This window comes from Camelus dromedarius, chromosome 19 (assembly GCF_036321535.1).
Source record: "Camelus dromedarius isolate mCamDro1 chromosome 19, mCamDro1.pat, whole genome shotgun sequence".
Taxonomy (NCBI): Eukaryota; Metazoa; Chordata; class Mammalia; order Artiodactyla; family Camelidae; genus Camelus; species Camelus dromedarius.
In genome coordinates, this window is record NC_087454.1 from 10050931 (window position 1) to 10070564 (window position 19634).

Consider the following 19634-nt stretch of genomic DNA (forward strand, 5'->3'; position numbering starts at 1 on the left):
CTTCAGTAAATATTGTGGAGACATTGCCAGCTAATTCTGAAAAGTAATGAAATACGGCTTTGGCAAAGCGCAGATGCGTTCTGCACTCTCGATTCCACCGACTGATCCAAGTTCAGATTTTTTTTTCACGTTTGCTAATGCGCTTGAATAATCAGGAGAGAAAAGTCTGCCTATAATTTTAATGGAAAACTGTATATACGAAGTACACGCGTAGAATTTATCTTGTATAACCCGTCCCTCCCCATACCTGTGCAATTCTTAAACCTCATATAACATTGAAAACATTCACCTTTCACTGATTACTGCTTTGAAACTACACAGTTTGTAGGGGGGATGTGTGACATGATTCTGTGTGACAAGCCCGCTTCTCTTACTTGTAAATTAAGTCCCTCTCGTGGGGAGAGGCCCCCAGCCCCCACCCCCGGGTCGGGGCCTAGGAGCCCTTCCTGAGACCCCTTGTTTCCACCATCTCTGTGGTGTTTTGCAGCAGAGCCCTGCCGTGGAAAGGGGAAGGTCTCTTTCTAGGAGGCTTTTCCGTGTTATGTTTTCCGGCTGTCTCTCTCTTCCTGTTATTTTTGCCCTTGTGCCCCCATTCCCGTTTTCCTGAATTCTGAGTCCCCAGTGAGCTTTTCACAAGTTTGCCTCTTCCCTGACATTTGGAGGAAAGACGTTTCCCTAATACATTTTCTAAAAAGGAAGCTTCCTCTTAATCATGCGTGAACCTATAAGTTGCAAACGATTTTTAATGAAAATCTGAAAAACACATACTGTCATCTGTTTCAAATACTAAATATTAATTTAACTTTCGATTGACGCGGCATCGATGTGATTATATAATGTACCCATTCAGCCGTTTTATACTGAGGAATGTGGGATAATTCTCACATTCCTCCAGTGATAAATAGCCCCCGACCACTGTGTCCTCTGTGTGCTTTAAAATACCCTTTCCGTCATCTTCTTTTGAGTCTAGCAGATTCCTCCTCCTCTAAACTTATTTATAAATTAGATAAGCAAGCTTGTGTCTAGGCCAAGAAGAAATAAATACTCTCTGGTGAGTGTCTTAACTAGTCTTGGTTTCTCAGGTGCTTTTGATTTCCTTTTATGTGTTTGACGTTGTTCCAGGTGTTAGCGTATGGCAGGCAGTGTTCATCTATCAGCGTCATTATGAAATATGAGGTGATCTTACTGATCTTGTCTCAGCACAAGAAAGAAGCTGCTTTTGCGTCTTCTTTGCCAATGCTGTGGGGTATGTTGGCCTGGCCTCTCCATGACTTTCCAGAAGGACATGCCAGTGGAGTCCTAGAGGGATTTCCAGTAACTACATGGCGACAAGAGTTTCAGAATATACAGTATTGGATTTAGTCTCTGCTACTTGCTGGAGTTTGTCTACATGGTCAGTGAGATGTCCAGGAATGCAGGTACCCAGTAAAGTCCCTGTTTCTTCTGGGGGAGAAGCTGATAGTTTAGGAGGTTACAGATTGGCGAATGAAGAAGCCTAGAGAACGGTAAGGCCATCCCCAGGCTTGGGGAGAGTGCCATCGTGATGAGGGGCACCAGCCGGAGGGGAGAACTGGTACAGGCCTAACTCCTGAGCCACAGGAATCTCTTGTTTCTGTTAGTAATTAACTAACCTCTCCACCCGAAGTTCATTATTACTGAGCATTAATTTCTTTATCTCCACTTAACCCTTCTCCCAGAAGTTTTCTCCCCTTTATTGTACGAGCCCCTCCATTCCCCATCTGGTTTGAGAATCTGCATTGATTGTTATTTTGTTGATACTTTAGGTCTGGACCATCACGTCAGTCACCTGATGAGAACCCATGTCACCATTTAGGGTGAGGGCAGTCTGCTTCCAGCCCCCACACTTAGGAGACTTCATATCCTTTCCCACCTCTGACTGCAGAGCCAGTTCTTGAGAATGAGTCCCTCAGGAAACCCTACCCACCCCCCATCCCTTCTTCACTGGTTTTCTGTTTCCTGTTTCTCGTTTCCCTTATATTAACTTCTGACTGTTTTTTAGAATATCTAACAGGCTACATCAGGTTGTTTGCATTTGCTGAGAAGCTATTCGAGCAAATGCATTAATAAGATGGATGGTTTTCTGCTTTTGTTGAAGATATTAGCCTGTATGCTTTCTTTAGTGTATTAATGAAACTTGAATTCTGAACTGAACTTCTAAACATTTCCTCTGTCTAGTTCTTTGGAACATAAACTTAGTGTTCACCCCAGTCTCAGAATCTTGATGTAAGGAATGGGATGCTTCACGCATTGGGTTTGAGTTTCAAAAAATCCTCAACAGATCCTGTAGGTGGAACTTAATTCCTTGTTTGTTTCTCATGTGCTCCATTTGGGTTTTCCCTGATTCTCTTTGAGACATAGACTCACACCCCCCCCCCCCCCCCTTAAGTTACTCCCAAATGGCCTCAGTTGCAGAGTTTATTGCCTTTCTTCTGGGGGCTGGGAACGGGAAGGCTAGGGGGTGATGGCTTGCTTCTCAAAATTACATTCCTTTAATCCCACTTCCCTCCGGCAGATGGCGGAGTTGGCTGCATGAGTCACCGCAGGGTCTGTGCAAACACCTGCTCCGGGCGGTGCTAACCCACGTCTCCTTTCAGCCGCTAGCCCCCATGTCCAAGAGAGAGTGTGCGTGAAGGCTTTTCTTTAAAAGAAATCAGGCATGGATATTTGTTCTGGAAGGAACTTGAAGATAATTTATTTACCCTATTCTTTCTCATTTTGCCGAAGCAAGAAGTTTAATAACCGAGTCCATGGCTTCCAAGGGTTGACGTTCCCAGCTCTGTCTGTCTGGTATGTCACCTTATGTCGTGTGACATGCTAGAATGTGCTGGAGTTTATGGTAAATTCTCCCCGCCTTTTTTTTTTTTTTTTTAAAAACTCAGAACCCATGTTGAGTGCTGAAATAAGGTTTCTTTTGCTTTTTCTTAAGTACTTATAAAGTTAAATTTAGGAAGGAAGACTCTAATAGTATTAGTGTCTTTGTGGAGGTTCTTGCCTCGTGCAAATGTGTGAGTGTTAAGTCCCGGCTGAAAACTTCTAATTAGGAAGGAAGCTAACAAGGGTGGTGTCTCCTCCGTTTCTAGTCAATCTTGTAGCAACTGTAAAGCCACTTAGAACAAGAGTAAATATGATGTTCCAGTGGAAATACGGTAAGAAATTTCCTTCTCTCTTTTTTTTTAAATTTCATCTGTAACTTCTGTTTGATTAGATTATTTCCCCCTGAAGCCTGTCAGGTTTAAGAACCTTCCTTCTTTTGGGAACCTGCTTCTGACTGAAGTGATCAAAGGGGAAAAGACAGAGGAGATGGCATTTGTGTTCAATCCTGTTATCCACTGAGGGTCTTCGTGCCAGATACATCCCTTTGGAGTTTCATTTCCACCTGAGAGCACGATGCACGTAACCTGCGGGGTTGTGCAGTCGGCGGGCCGTGGCTCTAACAAAAGGAAGGGGAGTGGAGGCACCTGCTCTGTCTTCGCGTTTCTGTGTTGGCGACTTCCGCTCTCTGATGCTGCTTGTTCATTTCCGTCTCCTTGTTTGAGCAAGTAGCCCCCAAATTGGACAGGGATGTTTTAGCCATTGTGGTTGAAGTTTGAGATCTCCATTTGGGAAGGAGAGCAAATTTGGTTACTTGAATCTTGACTGTTGTTTTTGGAGTGTTTGCTCCTTCACAGGAAAGTGGGCTAGAGAAGAGACTTTGACATTTGTTAGTTTTCCTGTTACTTTGGTAGTAGCTCTCCTCAAGATACTTTGTGGGAAGGAAGATTGAAGTTGCTACCAGAAGATAATATGACCCCCCCCCCGCCCCCATTTTAACAGCCTTTGGTCTCAATATACCTATGAATTGACTGATCTCTTTGTGAATTGTCATGATTTGATAAGAAAGAACTGCATTGTGCTTCTTTGTAATCTTGAGCTTAGTCTCTGGTGTTACTGTTCTGTCTTAAGTTCAGAAACTAAAGCATTTGGGGATGAAGAGGTCAAGGTGTAAAAGGAGTGAGGAGTGTGAGTTCTGTGAGGAGGCTTTGGTTTTTAATCAAGCCCTTTTGGTTATTCTTATGCAGGAATTTATATTAATAATTTTACATGCTATTAACCTGACCATAATATCAAAGTAGCTTCCAAATACATTCTGAGTTCGGGGAATCCTTACCTGTCATTCACCCCATGTGACTCTGGCACAGTTTCTTCATATCAGGAGGTGTTAGAGTCTATTTTTACTCCTTGCTTCTCTGTGATTGTCTTTTCTTTCATTTGAAACTCATTTGCTTACATTCATATTTTTTAAGTCTAGTAAGTTAAAGACATACCCTGGAATAGTCTCTCATCCTTGACACTGTGGTTAGATGTGTTTATTTTATTGATTTTTCTCTCTCAATTCAATCTTTGGTGGCCCCCCTCCCCACACCCCACACCCCCTTCTCAAGAGCTATTGAAATGAGATTTTCAAAATTTTGATTTGTTATGTTTTGTGAATGGCATCATCCCCCTGCTGGGGGATTTTGCTTGAAATCTGTTACAACGACACAGATGGAGTTATATTTCCTGGGGGATGTTTGAAAAATAAATTAAAAATGGCAGTAGAGATGAATAGCTTTGTTTATCTGCTCACTCATGAGGATTTAAGTTTGTAACTTAATAAATGGCTCCATTTGAAGTGCTCCTTCTGGAAGGGGTGATGATCCAGGCCTGTGTTTATGTGCCTCCTTTTAAATCCACCAGGTTCTCCTGCGCTGCCCAACAGCATGGTATATTTCGGAAGCTCTCAGGACGAGGAGGACGTCGAGGAGGAAGATGATGAGACAGAAGATGTCAAAACAGCCACCAACAACGCTTCATCTTCATGCCAGTCAACCCCCAGGAAAGGAAAAACCCACAAGCATGTTCACAACGGACATGGTAGGTCCAGTGTTGAAGCTGTGTTAAAGATAAGATCCAAAGCTTTGAGTGAAAGCTGGCATAGACCAGGTATTGAGAAGATGTTGAAGGCTGTGTGGCTGGTTAGTGGCGAAGCTAGTTTTGGATACTTAAGTGCCAGGCACTTAAAAACCGGAGAGATTGGTCCAGTCAGGTGTATTCCAGACAAGAGGACTGTTAGGATAGGCATACGCATTTTTATGTTTGTGGAGATGGTAAATTCGGGAGAGGAAGGCATCACATGTGAGCAGGGACAGTTAAGATGATTTCATCAAGAGGCTGTTGTGGTCAGCTTGCTGTTGTGATTTTCGCAGGCTTAGATAGTGTGGGAGGGAAAGTGTTACCCACTCAGCATGTGAAATCAGGTAAATGCATATGTATTATGATCTAGACTGATTTTTTTCCCCCATGAGTGTTGAGTGTTACCAGTGTGGGGGAGGATGTAACCCAGAAAGCAGGAGCAAAAAGTTGCATTTGAGAGAGAGAGGAAAGTGTAAATTAGTTGGCCATGGAACGTGCCCAGTGCTTTTTCAACAGGGAGGTGACTTAACAGGAGTTACCTTCTGAAAAGATGAAGCTGGCATTGATGATGAGAGTTTCATGAAGGGAAATGACTTGAACAAGAGGAAACACGTTGAAAGGCTGTAATTGTAGGCAGTTGCTTTGCCATAGGGAACAAGGGACCAAAAGGTGGTTGTGGTGATATAATAGGAAGATGTAAGTCCGAAAACCTGGAGGTAGATTGAGAAATACTTGCAGGGGGCAGGGTTGAGACAACTTGATGATGGATCGGATTAGCGTCGGGTGGGGGAAAGAAAGTGAGAGGAAAGAGGAGAGTGAAGCAAGGGGAGAGATGATGGCATTTTTCTGTGAGCTATTCCCAGGGTCTCTGCTAGGAATCACATTTCCCTTGGGACTCACAGCGACCCTAGGAGGCAGAGTGTCCCTGTGCACAAATGGCAGAAAACCAGTGCTGGCAAAAAGTGGTTGAGGCAAAGGAAAGCTGCTCATTTCTTACTTCTCCGCCTTGGCGGTGCACTGAGCGACCACTTGTGTGTGTGTCTGGGCTCAGGGGGAACCGGAGATGCAGGCAGGCCTCGCGTAGAAGTGACGGCGCCTGCGTCTCGCCTGCGCCGTCGTCGCGCGCTTCTGCCCCATCTGTGGAGTGATTGTTCGCCTGTCCTGTGTCTTGCTGGGGGCTGTGTTCAGGTGGCATGGACACTTGGTAAAGACTGACCCCGTTTCTCAGGACCTTACAGTCTATTAGGGAAATGAGGTTAATAATCCTAGTACATAACTCTTTCTCAGCCTCGGGCTCCTCATCTGCAAAGCAGGGATTAAGTGAAGCATTTGTGTGGCCCCTTTGTTAGCCGTGTGTGTAGACATGTTCCCAGGTAAGTGGTGGCTTCTCTGATTACATCTTCCTAGGGGATCTCTCAGAAATCTTTGTGAGAGGGAGGTTGGAGGGCTGTTTTCCATGAGTTGGCAATAAAAATATGAGCGTTTTCAGAATGTGTTCATGTACATCGTCTCTTGATTCCGTCTGCAGCAGAGTCATTCAGAGGTGTCAGGGCAGGAGGGGTTTCTTGCCTTACAGTTGAAGAACTGGGAGATCTGATGTCTTGTACCCATAACCAAAAGTGGCAGATTGCAGCCAGGAGTCAAGAGTTTTGAAATGCCCCGACCCTGGGGACCATCCTGTTGTAAGGATGAGGGCGTGAACAGCTGTGCTTTGCGATGGGTAGAGTCTGTGCTGTGGTGGTGGAGTCACTGCTCTTGATCTGGTGGACAGTGTCAGAAAGCCAGCGCCACGGGCCACGGCCTGGGGTGGACAGCTCTGCTGGTGGGGTCTCCATGTTTGCTGTTGCCACGTGGCTTCCATGTCTTTGGAAGCCAACCAGTAAAACCCCACAGGAAGGCAGTGCTTCTTCTGTGTGAGTCAGTGGAGGGAGTGGGCTGAAGCCAGCTCAGAACTGGACAGGCTGTTAGGAAAGCCCCTCCAATTTCAAGTGACCCAGAGGAAGTGACCCAGAATTAGGTTGAAAAAGAGAAGTCAGCTTTGGAGAAGGGCGATTGCAGCCTCAGACTCACGGAGCGCTCAGTCCCTGGTCAGCTGAGCTTAATTACCTGCTCTGTTCTCCGTCTTCTGTTGTATGAAGAAGGCAGAAGACAAGGAAATACACTGCCATCGGCAGTTTATTAAAAATGAGACTCATTGATGCTGTGGACCATGTCCCCCGGCGGGAGGATGTAAAGATATTCCTGAAGGTACAGGTTCCAACAGCAGAGGAAGGAGTTACTGAATATTAGAAGCCTGTCAACCAAAAGTGGTGAAACTGAAATGCAGTCGTCCTTGAAAACCGAACATTCAGCTGTAGAATGTTGCTCCTTTCTCAGCCACTCTCAGACAAGTGAAATTGTGCTGTGACACCGAGTTGCCCAACACACTTTGGTCTGTCTCTCTTTTTTTCCTGTTTGGATCCTACAAAGGTCGTTATCAGCATCGGCATCGAATAGTCATCAGGAGCTTCGTTTCCTGCCCCTCTTCAGGCTTAATTAGCTGTGTCTTCTTGGGTAGGCATTTATAGCTCTGATTCTTAATTCCCCCTTTTATGAAAAGAGCAGGATAGAGTGGGTGGGCACTCATCTGTTCTTCCTTCATTTACATCGCAGAATAAGGAGATAACGACGCGTGTGTGTCGTGTGCAGGAATGTGTACCATCGAGACCTCCTGCCGTGCGTGATGGGCACTGCTGCGTGTTCAGCGGAAGTGGCTTTTCCAGGAGTACAGGGTTAGCTGGGGGAAGATCCCTAACTAAAATTTTGTTCCTGGAATCCTGCCGCGCCCCCCCCCCCCCCCCCCCGCCCCAGACAGGAGTACCTTTTCCAGATTAAAAACATCAATATCCCACCCTGTTTACATCTCCTTCCTGTTCCCCTCTGTGCTTTGACTCCTTGCCCCTGTTACTGCCTGCCGGGGACTTGGCAGCTGCTGTCTCCTGCACAGTGGGAGGCAGTGGACCCAGGACTCCAGGGTTTACACAAGACTCCGCCGTACGGTCAGGCTGGGATCACTGAGGACTCTGTTTCCACTGTTAAAAAAAACACACGTCAAACATTGGCGCAGTTCCCATGGCAGCTGAAAGTTGTCTCCCAGCTTTGTTCTTACTGAGACCCATTTCTTTGTACCTACAGAGCAGGACTCCGCGTAATGGGACTTCATTATGGGTAGCCATCAGTTATGAAAGCGGATGTTTGTTTACATGTGACATGCGACAACGGAAGGAAACAGATATTCCTGAAGAGGGTGCACTTGTAGCAGAGTTCTGTGTGTGAGGATAGAGGTGTTGGCCTGGCACTGGGCCCGTGGTGGTGTCTGTAAACGCAGTGGATGGATGGTAGTGAGTGTGCACGAGAACTGCTCGGGCTCACCCGGCACCTGCCGCTGCCGCTGCCGCTGTGGTTTCTTCTGTCTGGAGTTCAGAGGGGGCCTCCTTTGGGTTCAGAAAATTGCACTTTTCCGGCTCAGGTCCTGGGAGCACCTGCAGGGTTCCTGGCTTGATTAGATTTGCAAGGCGCTGAGGCTGCCTTGCTTCCCGATGAACAGCAGGCTGGTGTCAGGGTGCCCAAGCCATGAGGCCGACCAGGTAGACCTACTGCTCCCTCGATTGGGTTGGAGGGCCTGCCGGTTGACACCTGCAGCATTGGGAGGCCAGTGGTGCTCTTGTCCTGCTTCCTGTGCTCCTCCCAACCCTTCTCCAGCCCTCCCAACCCTTCTCCAGCCCCCATCCCCTGGTTTTACAGGGCACTTGGTGAACGCGAGCAAGGAACCATGCCTGAGTTCTCTGCCTGGTGGAAAGAAGAGGTCGGGGACGGTTTGTGAATGGAGATGAGTGTGTTCCTTTACCCGCCCTTGTCTTCAATTTGATTGATTGATCCTTGCCTCAGTTTTACTCCCCCGTTTTCCAAAAAGTACAGTCCAGAGACTGATCATCTGTTTCCTTTTGGTTTCTGACTTGGGGGAAAATGTCCAAGTGTTAGATTTTCTAAGAGGACAAACCTGGATGGGGCCGTCATCATACTGTGGTCAAGCGGAATTGTGGACTTTTACACGTGAGAGAGCAGAAGGCAGGCTGATTTTTTTTTTTCTTTGTGACACGGGAGTTCTCTTGTCAGTTGGGGCTTTTCCCTCCCTCGTATGCTGGGGGTGCCGAGGGTGTGGGGAAATCCAGCAGCACCTGAACCCTCCCCAGGAGTGTCACCTGCACTGAAATGTGGGGAAATAAATGCACAGAAGACAAAATGTGGAAAACCAGCGCTTTATTACTGGGGTAGTAGCTTTGGCCTAGATCCCTGATCTGGCTGCACACCCAGGAAAACAGTTTTATTTAGGCTGTGTTAGCTTGAAGAAACCAGAACCCAAGCTGCGGATGGCGTCCTGCTTTCTCATTTCTCTCCTAAACTTGAGCGTGAGTGAAGCAGTGGGTTCCCTCCAGAGCAGGAGCCTGGCTTACGGAAGCAGGTGCCAGTAGAGGAGGCTCGCTCCCACCTGCGCACAATGCCAGGCTGCCGGGGTCCAGCGGGGCCTGGCTGGGGCAGTGCTCCTTGTCCCCAGGGTAGGAGCCACAACCCCAACAGTCTCCCACAAGAGCCTGGTGTCCCCGGGCAAACTTTCAGTTTCACAAACATTACACAGGACTCTAATGTTTTCATTGTAATCCACTGAGTGTCCACATGGAAATGGATGTGTTTATTAAAATACATAATCTGAAATGACATGGACAGCGTCATGCGTGCTTTTAACCTTGAGTTAACACTCAAGGGTTACAATAACAGTGCCTCCAGCAGCTTCTATTTCGATAGCTGTTCAGAGCTTCCAAAATACTCTCACGTACACAGAACCTCCAATGGTCCTAACAGTAGGGCCCTTAGGTAATCTCTGTGGCCACAAAACAACACAATCGGAACGCAGCTCTGTGGGTTTTTATGTTACAAGCTGATATTTGAAATGGCCTGGTTTTTGAGAAGTTGTCAGCATTGGTCATTTTTTCCAGCACACAAGTGAGGTCGGGTAGGGTATTAATGCGTTTGTCTCCGATGAGAACAGCCCTGGTGGTCCCTCAGTGCTGGGGTCCCTCATCCTTGGCGAAGGAGAACGCTGCGAGGCGAGTTGCTCACGTCAGCCCCGTGTTGGATGTTCTCCACGTGCGTTTTCTGCACTTAATGAGAAGTGGAAGGAGCAGCAGAGACCAGTTTCCTTTTTGTGCTCTTTCTGAAAAGCGACATTCCTCAGAAGGCTTTTTAAACATGCCATCGGACTCCCAGCTGGAGTGATTTAATTGCTTTTGGACTCACACCGGGGGCACGTGGTGTGAGGGCCAGCAAGCACCGGCCTTGGGTTTACCGCGTTTCTGCTCTGTGGTGGCCGTCGAGGTGCATGTGGGCCCCCCTGTCTGGGTGGTGGGGGGTGGGTGTGCGGCAGGACCAGGGCCTCGCCACGTGTCACGGGGGGAACACTCTCCAGCTGAGAAATGCTTTTTTTTTCCCCTTTAATTGATGTTTTCATGGGACATCGTCACCTTTTTTTAAACCTCCTGCAGCTTTGTGTCCCCTGTCCCGTCCCGTCCGTCCCGCCCCGTTGAGGCAGGTGAGTACCTGCAGGAGTTTGGAGTGCGGTTGGGAGCGTGTTTTTTCAGAGCAGTAGTACATGTAGAGTCAAGCGGTAAGTATTTGCTGTTAACCCCCCACCCCTCTCCTGCCTGGGGCCACGTCGCCTGGTGGTTGCACTGGGGCCTGTCTTCCCAAAGGTGGTTGCAGCTTGGGGCGGTTTTAGTTTTCTTATCCTTAAAGGGGCAGTAGGAGTACCTTTTTCATAGGTTTTTGTCAGCAGTAACTGAGTCGGTATACACTTCATTTGTATCTGGTTGAGAGCACTGTACTGACTATTAATGCCACATACGGTTGAAAAGACCTGGAAATCTAGAACAGCCTTGTCCTTGATAAGAGAATCCTGGAAAGTCAGTACATTTCAAATACCTGGCACACACGGCAAGGGCTGCCCGAGAGGGACTGTGACCACTCTGAGCGTGTGACATTCCTCACCTTGTCATTATGAGAAGGAGCTGTTCCAGGTGTGGCAGACGGTCCCCAGTAATGCCTGTCTGACAGTGTAACCCGCCCATCCCTGTTTCTTCCCATTTTCCTTACAGTGTTGGTTCTGTCGGTCCACCCAGGACCTCAGGGGGCATGTGCACACTAGGACAGCACTGGCCCCCCAGTATTTTCGTGTGCAGATGTCTCTTCCTGATGACATGGGGGCCCCTCTCCTCTGTGGTGAGATGCTTGCAGATTTCAGTGATGACCAACCAGAAAGAGAGGCTGGTGGTGAAAGAGAAACTTCTGCCTCAAATGTGTCTTCCTAACCAGGTGTGATTGGCCAATAATTTAATCTCAAGGCCTCAGTTTTCCTGTTTGTAAAATAACACCTGGTTTTTCCGATTAGGTTTCAGGAGTGGGCAGGGATGGTGTTTCGTTTTGGGGGTGGTGAAAACGTTTTCAGATTACATTGTGGTGATGGTTGCACAACTCTGAATATGCAAAAATCTGTTGGATCATACGGTTTGGGTAGATCACGTGATCTGTGAGTAATCGCTGACTAAGGATAAACAAAGGTCTGTCAGGACGGAGTGGGTGACAGATACACTTAGCACGGTGCCTGGCACTTGGTGACTTCTCCTGAGGTGGGGCTGGCTGCTGTCCTGTTACTGGCCTCACACCCACAACTCTTTCTTCTAAGGAACTGTAATACCCTGCAGTGTGGAAGAAATTAAGATAATGTATTAGATTTTCAGAACTTTTCATCAATTTTGTTGTCCACACTTGGTGGGGTGTGTTTATATCATACACATTGTGAACTGAATTGTTGAGCTGTTCACCAAACTGTTCAGTATTTAATATTTCTAGCTGAATTCATCTGGCCTGCCTCACAGAGCAGTTATCCTGTTCCCAGAGACTGAAAATGTGCATATAGGACTTTCAAAAGTCATTCCTTTCCTGGCTGGATGAGGAGGGTAGAGATACTGTGGTACAAAAGCAGGTGCACAGTATTTGTTTGGAGAACCTTGAAAACAGTCCTTACTGCACTGTGAATATTTCTGTATTTAGTTTCTTCTGTGCTAATATTTTTTATTCTGCAAATTACCAGTTCTTCTATAACTTGTACAGTTGATTGTGTATGTGGAAGGCCTTCCAGAGTAGCTCCTGTGCACACTGGCAGGGTGTGTCTGCCCTGGTTTGTTGTGAATAGTCAGAGATTCCTTGTTTAGATTCAAAGAAGTCTTGCCATTTACTTCACATGTGGTTGGCCTTTTAGGATTCTTTTTCTTGAATGTAGGGCTGTGAAAGAAACCCCAAGCTGCAGAAAAACCCCTTGATTTACTTACTCTTCCAGAGTTAACGCTTGTCCCCTTCTGAGTATCACCGTAGTGCTGGGCTCTGTTTTATTTCTTGAGATTGAGAAGGCACCAGGTTCCTCTTGGCCCCGTGCCCACCCCCCCAGCGGGCCCCGCAGCTGCACGATGGGGAAGGCAGATGCCTTAGAGCCAGCCCTGCGGGCACAGGCTGGGGGTTAGTCACTGTCAGGCCATCAGTCTCCTCCTTTCCTCGGCTCCTTTGGGGGACAGGTGGGCCAAGAAACCATTTTTCAATGACAGAAGCCATTCATCTTGATTTATAGTCTTTGTGTCTCCCTGACCTTTATATTCTCATAAAGGTCATACATACACCCTTTTCAAACTTCAGTGTCAGCAGCTGTTAGGAGCCTGTGTAAGAAACACATTTAACGGGCACATCGATCCAGCTCTGTTAGGTGTATTCCATCATTGCCCATAACATATTCACATTTCTCTATCTTGGGACTGTGGTGACCAAATTCGGATGGAAGAAATATTCTATGACTTACAGATTCAAGTTGTTACAGAGAAACGAAAATCAAATTCGCTTGAGGAATTCTTTTCAGCGTATTTCTTTCCTGTTACACGAGTCACCAAAGTGATGGGATGTCATGGCGTGGGAATCCCACAGGGCTCTTGCCGATTCCACGCGAACCAGCAGAACTCGCTTGAGAGGCTGGAGCCGGGGTGCTCGGAGGCCGCTGCGGCTTCATCTGCCGCTGTCGGCTCCCGGCGTGGGGCTTGTGCCGACCCGCACGTCCTCGCCGCGGTCTCTGGTTCTTCTCGTGGCTGCTGGAGCAAAGTCAGGGAGCTGTTTTCGCCCAGGGCAAACCGGGTTACAGCACTCACTCACACAGACTGCATTAAAATCCTTTTGAACTGTTGGCACAGGTTGGCAGACACATTCCATTGTTTTCAGACAATAGTGACTCAAAGTTGAACTGGCTCCAGGGAGCAAGTGCGGCTTTTGTACAGTAACAAGGGTTTACTGCCAGCCAATTGACGGAGTCTGTCTGCCCCGCGTCGGGACGCCTTGTAATGACACGAAGCTTACATTTAAATATCTGGCTCCAGATCAGAAACTTGGCTTGCTTCTCTTTTCCGTAGCCCATTCTGCTATTTACAGCAGTTCTTTCTTCTTTTTTCTTTTTTTTTTTCTGTCCCTTAGATTTGTTTTGGGGGGCAGGACAGGGAGCAGGTCTTACTTTATGTAATGTGGGGGTTAGTCTAGTCTTTGAGACTGTTCACTTTTCCCTCTTGGTCGTGGCGTGTCTGCTAGCAGACCTCCCGGCCCAGCTTTCTGAGTGGGTCTTGTCCACGTTTCTGTTTTAAGAAGGTGAAGGCTGGACATGGGGTCATCTCAGGGTACAGTAACTTTTTTTTTTTGTCAGACACCAGGCAAGGAGTCAGTCCCCTTTCCTACTCACCTAGTAAAAAAAACCTCAGGATCACTTCCTGGTGTTCTGTTGAGGTGCCTTTATTATTAGCACGAATAATTACAAGATTGGGGTGGCTGGATGTGGGGAGGGTGGGAGGCTGGCTTTGTCGGCTCTGTTTAGGGAGTGACTGTTTCAGATGTGGGTCTTCTCCTTGCCGTTACAGCAGGAGCTTTGGAAAACATCAACTTTCTTTTATTTGCACCACTCCTTCCTCTGAAGAACGGAAGGCATTTTATATCCTTTATTTTGAATACTTAAGAGATTCCTGGAGGGCAGATGAGGGGAGGCAGCTGGCCCGTGGTTGTGGGAATAGAGGCACAGATGTGCTTCTGATCTGGGAGCTGGAAATCACAGCCAGGCTATCTCCATCCCTCCGAGAGGTCGTGTATGTCGTGAGTGTTTTAAAGACCTTACAATCGGTTTTATCCACTGCCTTATGGCTCTTCCTTGGGAACCACATCAGGATCTTACTCTGCGGGTCGGGGAACATCCTTTAGTACAAACTCCCTGGAGCTATATTGCGAGTTCCTCCTTAGAAAATGTCGTTTCCCACCTTTCCAGCCCTCGCGGGAATGCTGGTGAAGATGTTTCTAAAGTGACTTCTCTTGACCATTTCTTTTTCATCCCTTATTGGGAACAGAACTTACCTTCTCAGCCATGCAGTGACCCTAAATCAGAATACCAGTCTTTTGCATTTAAAGATTTTGCTTGCCATGGCATGAAAACCCTCGTCTGTGGGCCGTTTAACTTTCAGCATATGTGTATACAAATCAATAGCTGTGTCTCTGTTGATTAACACAGAGCTGTTTGTATCTGAGTACAGTATGTTTCCCTAATGTGGTTCACTGGGATAAATGCTTTGTTTCTCTCCTTAAAGAAACGAGTCCAATTACTCCTTCTAATTGGAGACAGCGTGTGGGTCTCTTATGTTCACAGGGTTTAGGCTTTTCCTGGGAGTGAGTATTTTTTCCTTTTCCCCATCTCTCCTCTTCTGGAGAATCTTACAAATTAAGACAAAAGATAATTACTTGGAGGACTAAAACTGGCAGGTTCCCACGACACTTAAAACTAATGAGCTGTTGAGGACGAAATATACTTCGTCTTAGCCAATGTGTGCCCCCCCCATGGGTGGGGGCCCCCCATGAACACGAGTTGACTTTTGGGTCCTGTTTGCCATTTGGGTGGATGGCAGCTGTGAAATAATAGCAAGATGGTGACAAGAGCGGATTCCTTTGAAAACCCATCTTTTGTTTGCAAATCAGAGTTAATTTTATTCAGTTCTTCATTTTTGTATTTTTGAAATCCTTCCCCCCTTTCTGATTATCTGTCAAAATAGTCTTTTGTAGAATCAGGGGCTGCAGTTCACAGAGCAGCAAGTTTGGTTAATATTAATGTTTAGGGCACACGCCTCCCTTTTTCCTCTCCTGTTGTAGTCACAGCCCCCTTTGCCCCAGCTTGGCTTTCCTGAGTGTTTCCTGGGGAGTCTCTTTGATGCTCTGGTGTGGAAGCTCCTGAAAGGCATTAGAACAGAACCTGAGTTGTGCCTTCCATGGCAGGTGCAGGTAATGCCAGTGGAGGATCTGTTTGGGTTTCCCCCCCTGGATCTCAGAAAGATACTGCTGGCAGTTCCACTCTCAACTGATTTCCTTGAAGTCTCCCTGTAACGACTTGCCACCGACTCCATCGGAAGTGGTGTGGTGACCCGTACAAGCTAACGCTTGCCCACTGCCCCTACTAAGATCCTTTCTAGATTAACTTCCTCACTGAATCCTCCAAGCAACCCTAAGTCTTAGACAGGAAACCAGTCCAAAGTCAAACAGTTAGCAGATGATTTCTCCAGATTCAAGTTCAGGTAGCTTCACCTTAGAGCCTGAGTTTTGGGGGGTTTTGTAGGTGTAGATGGAAGTACAGGATCCATCCACGCCTCTGGAAGCCATGCTGCAGCTAATCACCGTCGTGAAGACGATCCAGCCTACTGGTTTCAGGCTTTTTGGTCTCAAGATCCCTTTTTCCTCCTAACACTTATTGAGGGAACCCCTAAAAGCGTTTATTTTGTGGATTGCATTTGTCGATATTTACCATGTTAAAATTAAAACAGGAAATTTAGAAATTTCATTCAAAAACAGCACAAACCCATTACATGTTAACACAAATAACATTTTAATGAAAAGGGACTCTGTTCCACACCCCCAAAGTTCTAGCGAGGAGAGTTGCATTGTTTTACATTTTTGCACATTTCTTCAGGGTCTGGATTGGACAGCGACAGCTGGATTCTTAGGTCTGCCTCTGCATTCGGACCAGAACAGACCAAAACGTAGGGACAGAAAGTGGATTAGCAGTTTCCAGGGGCTGGCCTCTCTTGCCGCATATAGTTTTGGTTGATGTATATGAAGAAAATCAATCTCAGAAAAATAGGTGGTTGGAAGAGGGAGGAGCCTTTGTGAATGATTTTGTTCTTTCATTTCATACCCACACTCAACCAGCATAGTTTCTTCAAGATCAGTTGTTACAGCGATCTGAACCCATGGTGGTGAACTTTTCACACTCTGTTGTGTTAAAGTCCATGGATTTGCCTTCTGCCTTGAATGGCTCATGTACCCACGTGCAATTTTGTAACATCTTGTATTGATCATTTGAAAATAATGGTTCACTGGGCTTTGCACCCCTTGCAGTCGTCAGCACCTTTCGTCACATAGTATCAAAGAATCTCATCTCTGCACACTCATCGGGAAAGTCCTTATGTGTTGAGAGGCTGTCAAACTCATGGTGGCAGATACAGGTTTTCCAAAATTGTAATTTTCCCCTGAAATCGTGAATTTTGTTGTTGGCAGCAAAAACTATTATTTCCCTTGACAGGCTGACTTTATTCATTTTTGAGAAGATAGCCGACAAATGGCTACATCAGTTGTCCTTTCAAATTAAAAAAAAAAAAATTCCATGAAAAAGCAGCTAGCTTACAGCATTAAACAATCTCACAAGTGCTCTGCCCTAGAAACAGTCATCACTGTTCAGGAGAAGCACCTTACACGTGTGTCATACAAAGTATGGATGCACAAGAGTTGAGATTTAACATTGTTAACAATTTCTATTGCTTTGTCACTTTCTGATGTGAAACTGGCTTTTTTTTTTTTTTTTTAAATTAACTGCTAGTAACTGGTAATGAAGAATATAATAAGTATTAGTCAGATTTGGTGCAATTGCATTGATTTGTGTTAAGGCACCAAAAATTTTTACCACTTATTGCTGCTGGTTTTTTTAAAAAAATAATTTTATTGAGATATAATTTACATATCATAAAATTTACCCACAGTGTACAACTTGGTAGTTTTTAGTATCTTCATAGGGTTTTGCGACCATCCCCACAGTCAACATTTTCATCGCCTTCCTCCTGAAAAGCTTGTACCCACTTAGGAGTCATTCCCATTTCCCCAAAGCCTCCCCAGCCTGCTCCCCTCCTGGAACTGCTCATGTACTTTCTGTGTCTGTGTATTGGTCTGTTCTGCTCGTTTTACGTGGATGGAATCCTGCAGGAGGAGGTGGCCTTTTGTCCTTAGCTTCTTTCACTTCCCAGAATGTCTCCAAGATTCGCCCAGGCTGGAGCACGTATCAGTACCCGATTCCTTTTTATGGGTGTGTAACACCCCATTTTGTTTAGATAAATACCGGCTGATGAACCTTTGGACTATCTCCCCCCACCCCTGTTTTGAACTGTTATTAATAATTGTACTTAATACAGTTGTACACACATTTTTACATGGACACATTTTTCATTTCTCTTGTGTGCCTACCTGGGAGTGGAATTGCTGGGTCACATGGGAACTCTGTTTCACTTTTTGGGGAACTTCCAGATTGTTTTCCGGAGTGGCCATGCCATTTTACAGTCCCACCTGCAGTGCACGAGGGTTCCAGTCTGTCTGTCCTGGCCAGCACTTGCCATTGTCTTTGAACAGAGCCGTCCGAGGGGATGTGAAGTGGGATTTCTTGGTCATTTTGATTTGTATTTCCCTGATGGCTAATCTGCCTTTAATAACCATCATTGAAATAGCAACGTAGAGAAAAAGGCAAATACTCTCTTAGTGTAATTATGAAAATAGTTTTGACCTAGGGAATCCCCTGAAAGGGCCTGAGGGTCCCCCAAGGGTCAAGTCACTCGTTAAGCTGGTAGAAAATGTGAGTTGTTTTCAGCATCGTTATTTCTCTTTGCTTGGACAGGGCATTGGCACCACCTCTTTTTTCCTATGAAGTGGATGTTGGGAGGCAGGAGGTTGTGGTGGGTCTGGTCTGCTCAGGTCTGCTGTTCAGCTTAGTGAAGCCTGTTTTTCCTACTGGATCGGCAGCGAGATCGGGAAGCTAGAAGAGATTTTGCCCCAATCTGAGTATGTAGTAACCTGAGATGGTCCTTTTAAATATGCAGCAGGAAGTTCTCCCAAATGTTGAGTGCCAGCTGAACCCTCACACAGGAGCACGTGGTCCCCAGCCTACGGGTGAGAAAACCAAGGCTGTACACAGCTTGCCCAGGTGTAGACAGGAGTTGAACTGCTCATACAGTGTTACGAAAGGGGACCAACCCCAGAATCAAAAAAATTTTTTTGTAACCAAATAAAGAGAATTAGTTCTGGAACTGGCACTTCTTTCATAGCAGACTGTGTCACGAAGCTCATCTTGTGGCAGTAACAAAGCTTGGAGAAGTTTGGAAGATTTAAGATTTAAAAAAGAAAAAATAAAGAACTTCCTGTGCTGGGTTTCCATAAAGGAGCTGTGTTCACCGCCTTAGAAAATTGGTTGAACGGTCAGGAGTCGCCTAGATGCATGTTCCTTGGCTTGATTTTTAATCACACTGAAGTATGACTTCTTATGGATGTTGCTTCTAATTTGTCTTGAAAGCAAGTACAGATGCCGCCAGCCTGGGTGTGATGGATGGTTTCTGACAGCGTGTAGTTACTTACACTTAGAATAAATGCCAGCCATTCGAAGCTCTCCATTTTCCCTGTAACTGAGGGTATCCAGCAGAACCTCACACAACACGGGATCATATACCATATTTTGATGTGATGCCGGTCTTCTCAGTATTGAAAATCTGTTTAGAGTGTGTAATCACTGGGGCTGAGAGCATCTTTAGAGATCAGGGTTCACATCCATTCCAGATATGGAAAATGTGAGTCTCTGTGTGACACCATATACGATGTAATTACAAGTGCTCTAAAACAAATCTAAGCGACTGAACCAGAAAACAATTAGACGTAGGGGAGGGTACAGCTCAGCAGTAGAGCATGTGCTTAGCATGCACAGGGTCCTGGGTTCAACCCCCAGTATCGTCACTGAAATAAACAAATAAATAAACCTAATTCCCCACCCTACCCCACCCCCCAAAAATGGAAAACAATTAGAAGAAAACTTAGAGGAGTATCTTACCATCTGAAAAGATAGGATTTTCTAAGCATAAAACCAAAGAAACTTTAAAAAATGTGTTAGCAGATTTAGCACTGTTAACAGATGGGAAAGCAGATAAGAGAAAAACATTTGCTCCCTACAAGGCATAAGTGTAATTTATAGGACACCCATACGAATGGGGGTGAAAAAGCGTGCAAGGCTCTGTGGGTAAGTTTGGAGGGAGGGCACCCTCAAGAGAGGCCAGGTTGTCTGAGGAGGGGGCTGGACCCCTGCTTCTCTCGGCTTCAGGAAGAGACTCCACCTCAGAGGAGGAGTTTTCTCTTTACAGCTGCCTGGTCCTCTGGTGACTTCTGCCTGGAATTCTGCAAGGCCTGGTTGGGGTGGGCATAGCCTTGGAGAGGAGGTGTCTGATGGGCAGGTG

The 19634-nt window shown here is 46.2% G+C and overlaps 1 protein-coding gene across 6 annotated transcripts in view; it reads left to right on the top strand.

The window, feature by feature from the left end:
* JARID2 (jumonji and AT-rich interaction domain containing 2) overlaps nucleotides 1-19634 on the top strand; it is a 228191-nt gene that overhangs the window by 178068 nt on the left and 30489 nt on the right. For all 6 annotated transcript variants that reach the window (XM_031435169.2, XM_064476215.1, XM_064476214.1 and 3 more), the window contains one exon: nucleotides 4738-4914. In XM_031435169.2, the coding sequence (XP_031291029.2) occupies nucleotides 4738-4914 (177 nt within the window). The remainder of the gene's footprint in view (nucleotides 1-4737; nucleotides 4915-19634) is intronic.